Source organism: Elaeis guineensis, chromosome 12 (assembly GCF_000442705.2).
Source record: "Elaeis guineensis isolate ETL-2024a chromosome 12, EG11, whole genome shotgun sequence".
NCBI classification, from domain to species: Eukaryota; Viridiplantae; Streptophyta; class Magnoliopsida; order Arecales; family Arecaceae; genus Elaeis; species Elaeis guineensis.
Genome location: NC_026004.2, coordinates 84,232,271 through 84,241,930, shown reverse-complemented (window position 1 = coordinate 84,241,930; position 9,660 = coordinate 84,232,271). Strand labels below are relative to the sequence as shown.

Genomic DNA, 9,660 nt, shown 5'->3' with positions numbered 1-9,660 from the left:
AAATAGAGGAAAAACGGGAGGAAAACAAAGGAAAAATTGACGAAAACGAAGGATAGACGGAAAAATTTAATAGGTGAGGCCTTTCCCCACATATTATAATTCTTTTTTCCTTTTCGCTTCTTTTTATTTTCATTTAATTATGTTTTTTAGAGATCTGTGGGAATAGTTGTGGCGGTGTGAGTTGGTTCCCTGAGGTTTTGAGAGCTTAATCTTGGTAGAAGCACGATATTTTGTAGGGGTTGGGGATTTTTGATCGAAAGGATTCTTTTTTGGCAACAAAATTTTAGTTATGGGGCTTTGTTTTCGTGATAATGATGTGGGAGGCTACCCAACGGGGATCGCCGGCGGATGGCATGTTCAGTGGAGGCATGGTGGAGGTGATTAGGGGGCCGCTGTACAATTTTTTTTTTTAAAAACTGTACGGGAGAGTTCAGAACCCACAACGGCATCCTCTCCGATGCCATTGCCATGGACGACCGTTCTGTCTTTACCATGCTCACTATGGTCAACGACATTGGCACATCGTCCGTCCACATGTTCATGATCTTCTCTCTCCACTGCCCACCACTTGATGTGCTCCCGTCCGTGACCTCCCGCACAGATCGATACGTGGCGTGCTGAGAGTCATGTGGACTCTCCTTTAACGTAGTGTTTAGATTTGTAGCCCATGTTAATTGATGAGTGTTAAGGGGTTAAGGAACAAATTCTGGGACATCCATGTAAACTAGATAGACAATTTGAAATTGGATAACTTATTAGGTTGAAGTAAAAGGTAGGCATAGCAGAAAGTATGTTTTAGATCTAGAACTAGAACATGAAGATGATATAATCCATGCAATAGCATAGGAAGGTGACTATGAGATCTTGTTGGCCTCTGGTCTGAAGTTCTTGCATGATACGTACAAACTCTGAGGAAATTGATCAATCATGATATATAAGCTGACCTGTAAGAAATTTATGCCAAAATTCATGTACATGGAGAGCATGAGAGATTTACTTGAGATTTAATCTAACGTGGCTGTATACCATTATGTCTTAGAACTTACATGTTGACATGCATGTGAACCAAAATTTTGAGCATATCTTGATTGCTAGATGACGCTTATGCTTGTTATGCTAAATCATGGCAGTAGATAAGGTAGAAGTGTAAGTGGGAAAGTTGAATGAGGAACAGCGGTGAGGCCTAATGTATGTACTTGGTAATTGTTCCTATTTATTTGCATTGTCTAGAAGCTTCAGTAGGTCTCTTATAAGTTAGAATTCCCAATTCATTGATGGAAACTCATTGTTTGGAAGAAGCACCAACCAACATAAGCAACATACCCAGCAACAACATTTGTAGTTGTTAATGCGTGTGGACCATTTTGCAAACCTTTGTGTTGGTTACAGGAACATCTAGAGCATGAATTCTGCAACACACATCCTTTGTCAATATTGGATATTGGTAGTCGTTAGATACTTCTTGAATATGTGTCTAATACTTGTACCAAGTATCATATTTTTCAAAATTAAAAACCCTCCAGATACTCTGCTTTTATAATAGAGATACTGAATACCCTCCAAAAACAAGGGACCTATGTGTTTTTTTGGTTACTAAACTTCTAATGATAATTGGCCAATTTTAGAATATAATTTTGATATGAAAATAAGATGTGAATGGGAGTTTATGGATTTGAATGGTGACTAAATGATGAGGTTGTAAAAGTTGATGCTATTCTGTGAAGTATGGACTATTTTGATAGGCTACTATGTTTTATAGCTTCCTTTCACATGCACATATATGTATGTATATATGCATGCATGGACACATGATATACATATATACCCATTGGTGTATCCTAGTTATGCCATAACCTACTTTTTTAAGGTTTGTTATTTTGGCATATCTTCGATACAAATATCATCTATATCTTGACCGATAAGCATGATGAACACCTTGAGAAGATTTGAATGGGAGAAGAACTAACAGATCAAGACCCCTGGTATCTTATCTAATAACTGGGGATGCAGAATATATATAAACTAAACCAAAAGGCAATAATGTCCTTGGCTTTTTAAATAAATGAGGAAACAAGATCGGAAATTAAAACATTCAGGAAAAATGAATTAAATACATAGCGATCCTACAGACAGATAGAAACCAAAAGTTGCTCCAGATCTAGGACTAAAAAAACATGATCAAAAATCTAAATCACCACTAGATATTGAGATCAATGAAACCTGCTTCGAATCTGAAACTGTTTCAAGAAGAAATTGGAAAAACAGATCTAGACTAAGATTACAGACGATTCAACCAAATAGAATGACCAGAGATCGAGAGGTCTAGCAATAGAAATCTTAAGGCAAAGAAAACTAAACAGAGAGAGGAAGAGAGGGGACCACGATGGTCTACCTTTTGGAAGAGGGACAGATGAAGGCTCCCTTCCCCTCTCTAACTCCTCCCTTGAAACTCTATGAGCTCTCTTGGTGCCTCCTGTTTATAGGGAAAAGACACCAGTGGTGGAGACGGCGAGAGATGCGGAGAGGGTCTTCCACTGGGGGTATCCTAGGGTTTTTTATTACAAATGGTTTACCCTACCCTGCATCATACAACAACACACACATCGACATAATCTTTGTGACGAAGCTGCAGTAAGGTGGTGAAGAGCCATCTATGTGTGTGGGCTCTATTACGTCGAATGCTGTAGAATATTTGTGAAGTTATTAGTCATTCTTGTACATCTTAATGGGAAAATGCTGGACAGATTTTATCATCGGCATTAGGAAACCAGTCCTGAGCTCGCCATTCCACGTCAGCATCGATCTCTCTTTCTCCCTCCAAACACTCCATCAGGATAAACCTGGTGGAGCAATCGGCTGTGTCAATGCTGGTTTTCACTTTAAGACTTGTGTCTTGGGTGATGTGGCATTCTGTGGAGGGCTACCCATACGATCAATCAATTGAGAACTTTTATTCCTCTACAAGGCTCTTGAAGAAAGTTGTTCTGCCTACCCTACCATCTCTGCCGTGTCTCCTCTTGCATCAACTCTTTGTTTGGAATCACTTGCTAGAAGATCGAGGAGACAGGCAAGGCACATCATTTCACTCCTTTAGGTCTCGAATTTTAGGGCAGTTCTAAAATTCAATTTCTAGGGATTTCAGATACCCACATCTCGACCGTTTCCTTTCATTTGAATGAATTAATCTTAATATTGGATCTGTGGGGGAGCTCGATGGAATTTCTTGGTTTTGATTCTTTTGAATAAAATTGATGCCTGTTGGTTGTTTCTTTGGGTGTGGAAATGGCTTCTAAACTGAATCAAATTATAAAGCAGTTGAAGTTCTTTTCAAAATTAATCTGATATATGAGTAATATGAGTAATTAATTGCAATAGCTTGTTGTGAGTATGACAGAATAGTTCATAACACATCAATTATATGGTAGGGTTCATGTTCGGAGTAAGTCATGCAAAATCTTAGTTTTTTTTTTTTTGTAAAATAGATCTATTTTTATCACATCTGGAACTAATTTCTCCAAATTCAAATTGTAATGTGCTTGATTTGTCAGATAAATATCAATAATTTTTTATTAATATGCAATACGCATGAAGCTAGCAGCTCATGGTTTGGTAAGGTTTCTTGGTGGTATTTGTACTGCTCCTCCAAAGTTATGAAAGTTGCAGCTTCCTGTTTAGGGTTATTGTTTTTGAAGAATAATATACTGGCTGTGCTAGTCACAAGACAAAATTAGGGCAAAGAAGTGTAAGCACGTGTGAGTGATGATAGGACATGTGATCTTAACATCTAACAACATTCCAAGCAAAGTAATTCTTAGTACATTCTGAATGGGATTTTTTTTTTTTTGCTCTCAATTTCTTTCTCCCCCAAAATGTTAATGGAAACAATCTACTACATAAACAGTTTATTGAAGCATTTTATTTGAGATGTGGCTTTAAGTGGGTAAAATCAGGCAGCTCCATTTACAAGTCCACCCCCCCCCTCCCCCCAAAAAATCATGTTTGCATGGATTACCTCGAGATAGGTAACCTTGAAGCCCAATGTCCTATCTTTTATAATGAAATAGCGAAATCGATACAGTTTTATGTTAGCTCCATTTTTCAGCATACTGTATATGCCATAACATAAGTGTTACTTCATTCAGCCTTTTTGAATTCCACCTTTAGATGTTTGGATGGTTGATACAATGTCAAATCTAATGAGAATGTATCTGTTTGTATTAATTTCTCATCACATGTTTCTATGGGAATTTCAGTTTTGAAAACATCATGTGGCCTGTAGTTTCTTGAGGTTTTGCTTGTAACTAGGGTCGTTCATTCTGTAAAGCAAGTATTTTGCAATATTGATGGTTGTTACAGGTCATGATAACAGTGGACATTGCACCTAATGAAAGGCATTGGAACATGTTTTGTAAGATGCTTTAATGAACAAAAGAAAGATTATGAAGAATGAAATCTTAGATTCGCTATAATTTTCACCGGTAATTGTTGTTTGTTTTGACAGAATTATTACTTTCTGCTGCACTTTTCTAGCAATATTTATCCTTTGTATTATCTGATTGGAATTGTAAATATAATCTCAGTCAAATCTCAGTGGATCAAAGCCCAGACAAACAATGGATCTGGAGACAGAGAACCGCCTTGCTGCGTTACTGATGGAAGAGGCAAGGAGATTGCGCATGCAAGCTGACAAAGATGGTGTTCAAGTTTATCTCCGCCAGCCGAATGTAAGGAGTCGTCCAAATTCACGGTTTCTTACTGCTACAGTTCTAGGAGTGCAACAAGGTTAGTCTTTTTGGAAATTATTATTACAGTATTACTATATTATTGTTATTATTGTTGTTATTAGCATTACCATTTTTATTACGATCATCATCATCATATTAATGGGATTTAAGTTAAACCAGGTTGGATGGTGTCTCTAGCCTGATTGGTCATATGTATAGAGTCAGTTCTTTGAATTTGATCCACTGAAGGTAGTCCTTTCTGAGCCAAATCTTGACTACAATTTTCAGTTCGTGTTTGATATGGAGAAAATGTATTCGTCTCTTGATTCAGTTCTTTAGAGAGTTGACCAACTCAGGTTGGATCTAAACTGGTTCCTGTTACCTGTAAATCCAAGTTATATGATGGAAATGCACGGCAAACTAATACAAGTTTGCTGCCATCTTTCTGAAGAAAAAATAAGTTTTCAATGATGAGGGTTCAGTGTTCCAAAAGGTAGCTAGAATTTCATCCAAGTCACACTGGTTCCTGGTACCTGTAAATCCAAGTTATATAATGGAAATGCGTGGCAAACTAATACAAGTTTGCTGCCATCTTTTTGAAGAAAAAATAACTATTGAATGATGACGGTTCAGAGTGTTCCAAAAGGTAGCTAGAATTTCATCCAAGTCACCAGTTGCTATTAAGAATAATATGTGATGAGGGTAGTTAATTTTAGCAACTAGGGTTTTTCACTACATTAATTTTTTTCTTTTTTTCTTGATATGTAACTTCTTTCATCTCAGCAGCTCTCACACATTAACATTTTAGATGACTTTCTTAAAAGTAATCCTGATTCTTGATCTAAATATTTAACTTTACCATCAGCTGGAAAGGCTTTTGATAAGGTCCAATCATATTCTAAATAGCTTATTTAAGCAATTTTGCTCAGACTAGGATTGATAACAAATCCACTAGGGAAACACAATAAGACAGCGTATTATACCTATTTATTCACTGTATGCTGGGGACACATTTTTTCTAATTGAACCTTAAGATGTGCTTGTAGACCACTCCCTAGGTGCATGAATGATAACAGGCATATAGAATGAAAAAAATCCTGGGGTAACCTATTATTAGTTTGTTTTTATCCAGTAGATTCATACAACAGCACTTTTTTGAGTAGCTCTCACTTCTTGAAGGCAGAGGCTTTCACGTTCTGAAAGTCAAACCTGAAAATGCACATAAAACACTGATCATACTACTGTCATTGCATGAACTCCTTTCTCTGATGCACTTTGCAACTAGCTTTCTTTCTTGTTCTGATATACATGGGATCATGGGGCAGCTGTATAGGATTATGGGGAGATTGGGAAAAGAAATAAGTGGGCCCCACTTTTCTCCTATGTTTAGTCTTTCGCCTCCTGGGAGAGGCAAGGAAAGCAAGATATCAGCTAGCATTTTTTCTTAGATTTTATTTTCAACAAAAAATGAAGTTTCTGTCTCCTTTGTTAAATAAATCCAATTTGTCAGTATCAATATTTGCAACATTCGATGGATAAGATAAGCATAGTTTGCTTTTGTTGTCACAACATCTAGAAGATATCTCCCACCTCTGCCCCAAATGGTCCTGTTTCTTCATTAAGCTTGTTTTCTTCAGGAAGCCATTGATTTCATTAAATTCTATTATCAGTTTCTTCATATGATGATAAAGGAAAGCACTCATCAAAAATTAAGTGTGATTAATTTGTTCTTTGAATGTTTTAATTACATTCACTTGTTTAATTACTTTCTATCAACATATATCACAGTCCATTCTGTTACCATTGAGATCAATTTCCTAGGTCATAGTGTTGCAAATGATTACAGCAAGGTCTTAGTCCTGAGGAGACAGTTAAACTCTTTGATTGGACTTCTTAAACCAAGTGCATGGACCTCATTGAGATCATATGTTATTAAAGATGATAAATATGCTGAAGGAGCTACTTATTCACTTATGCAAATCCTCATTAAGAAAGGCATTTTTTGCAACAAATTACAAAAATATGATCGATAAATCACTGTCATCTTACATTCTCATTTGAACTTCAGTCTGGCTACAGAATGGTCAGCTATAAGACCCCTTTAATAGGCTTACCATGTCACAAGTTCTACACTAATTTAGAAATAAATTGAAGGCATTTCAAGGATCAAACCAACAGGCCACCCTTGCTTAATCCTCTTAGGACTCCCATTATAGGGACCAACAGCTTGTTATTATCATTTTCTAGTTTGGGCTTACTGTTCACTTGTGTTTTCTCAAATTTTAGTCCAATCATGCTATAAATATGGGACTAAATAACCATTATTCAGTGTCCTGTGGTACTGCTTTTAGATGTCTATTACATCCTCAAAATAGGCCTGCCAAGTAAATCTAAAATCTGTTGATGTTGGAGAAACAAAATTAACCCTAAGAGGACCCCTAGAGATCAGACCAAAAGTTAGGAAGTAGGCTAACTAAATGGGCTGGAATTTAGATCACTTGGAGTCAAATAAAAGGGGCAACCAGATCTTGATGGGTGGTCTTTTCTTTGAACAAAAGATGTTTGCAGTAAGGCCCTCTTTAGAGGGTCCACTGTCCTTCATTGCATCATATTTGCTTGAAGAGGATCAATATCCTATTTCATGGTTTGTTGGAGGATGGAATAGTAATTTCTTCAGCCATCACATCTCACCTTTTCGAAGCGTTGAGAATTTTTTGGTGCAAATAGATGACTTTGAGAATGCACAGTCGGTTTATTTGTTTGTAATTGTTAGGAAAGTTTATTAAATGACCTTTTAGCAGATGGCAATCATGAAGAGTTAAATGGATGGTAGGTTGTTAATTTGAGAATAAAGATCAATAGATATGATATCCTTGGACACATTAGCACTGTAATAGCTATTATAAACTTTAGTAATCATAGCACAATGAAGAAGCATGTGTTTTAGTGGAGGGCTATGGTTCACTGGGAAAAGAACGATAGAGAAAGGTCAGGTACTTAGTAATTAAGGATAAAAAGGGAGGGCTAGAGGAGTAGGAGTGAGATATGGTGATGTTTTGAGAAACATGGAAAGTGCATGTCATACTTTCTTTATATTCGGAGATTTATCAAGAAAGATATGTATTTTCAAATATCTTATTCTTCTGCTGGAAGTCCAGAATACAGTTTTTTAAGGAAATCTTTATGCGATCACTTGGGGAGAAAAGGAGGGGGTGGGGGAGAGATTCCTTATGATTTACACATTCTGCAATCAAAACTGCCTGGCCAACAACTAGATAAGAGTCTGCAATGGAAAAAGTTAATAGTCTGTGGAATAGATGTAGGGCCTTTTTGGATGCCCCCACAAACTTTTCGGTGATAAGTTCCCCACACCACCAAATCTTAAGAGGGAGTCTCTGAAGGTAGAGAAAAATTAGGCAACAACAGCAGAGAAAACTCAATGAATCAGGAGCTTTCGGATCATAAAATTTTTAAAAAAGGATGCTGGATTTTCTTAGTAAGTGATATCCAGTATCCACTTTTTTCAGGGGATTGCAGAGGCTAAACTTTCCTTCATTAGTAAAATTCTTTACTCTTCCATGCTATCTTCTTCCCACCATCTATGGTTCATAGTATATTCTCAGGATAGCTTACCAGCATATTCAAGCAGGCCCAGCATGCTCTCAGTTATTTTGTCTTGACTCTTGACTTTTCCATTCTGCTGATGTGCATTATGATAATGCATACTGATGCAAGGCATCTTCAGGGAAGAAAATTAGAAGACTTCATGTGATGTTCTCCTCTATATGTTAGTTTCAAACCCTAAGAGTATGTTGGGGAGTAGGTTTGGATGCAGAAGACAGAAGTGGGGTTCTTAAATTTCATGGAGAAAGATTTCGATTGTGGAAGCCCTTGAGAAACAGGTGCAGCAACAAGATTTTGGAGAGTTTCTAATGCGTGTGCTGCTCCCTCAATGGAAGATTTTGGTTACAAAATTTTAAAATTATAGCAAGTGAAAAGCATGGATACTTAATATTGCTTTTTGCATCCTATATGATATTTTCTAGATAGCAATACTTATCAAATATGTTAGGATATGTATCACATATTTATCTTTTGTATCAGACTCCTTAAGTATATGAGGAGGCCTTTGAGAATTCCTTGGTATGCCGGAACATCTGCTGAATGCCTTCATGGATGAAGTGAGGGCTTTCTTTTCTTTCGTTGAATGTAGACCTTCCTTCTAACAATGGGTGGTTAATTTTAGATTTCATGATGTCAGTCTTATTATATGGAGTATTAAATGGTGATTTGATAGAGCTTGTGAATGTCTATGTTACTGCATTCAGTACGGAATATGTTGTTGTTTTTATATTGCCTTATTCCATCCATGTATCCTAACTTTCCGGGATTTACATTATTGAAGTATCTATATCATGTTCTCTGTATGTAGTATCCATATCCTTGCTTCAGATTAGCAAAAAGACCTTAATGACCATAGAGGCAAGTACAAGTGATGTTGCAAAGCCTATACACCATTGGCATAAAATAACATACCTTCTTAAGATGCATGACAAGTGAGTCTTCTGAAAGAACATGCTATAAAACAATGGTTATAGAATTCATGATAACATTTGTAGCCCGTGTCAATTGATGAGCGTCAAAGGATTAAGGACGAAATTCTAGGACATCCGTGTAAACTAGATAGACAATTTGAAATTGGATAACTTATTAGGTTGAAGTAAAAGGTAAGCAGAGAAGTAAGTATGTTTAGATCTGCAACTAGAACATGAAGATGATATAATCCATCCAATAACATAGGAAGGTGACTATGAGATCTTGTTGGCCTCTGGTCAGAAGTTCTTGCATGATATGTACAAAGTCTGAGGAAATTGGTCAATGATGATATATAATCTGACCGGTAAGAAATTTATGCCAAATTTCATGTACATGGAAA

General features: G+C 36.7%; 1 protein-coding gene across 2 annotated transcripts in view; it reads left to right on the top strand.

Moving 5' to 3' along the window:
* Positions 1 to 9,660, top strand: part of LOC105054577 (uncharacterized) — a 61,059-nt gene that overhangs the window by 190 nt on the left and 51,209 nt on the right. Inside the window, exons 1-2 of one of the 2 annotated variants that reach the window (XM_010936115.3) lie at positions 1 to 73; positions 4,592 to 4,782. The exon at positions 1 to 73 is cut by the window's left edge and continues 190 nt beyond it. In XM_010936115.3, the coding sequence (XP_010934417.1) occupies positions 4,614 to 4,782 (169 nt within the window). In that variant the 5' untranslated portion in view covers positions 1 to 73; positions 4,592 to 4,613. Of the gene's footprint in view, positions 74 to 4,580; positions 4,783 to 9,660 lie in introns of both variants that reach the window. The other variant, XM_010936112.4, reaches the window with a different exon arrangement.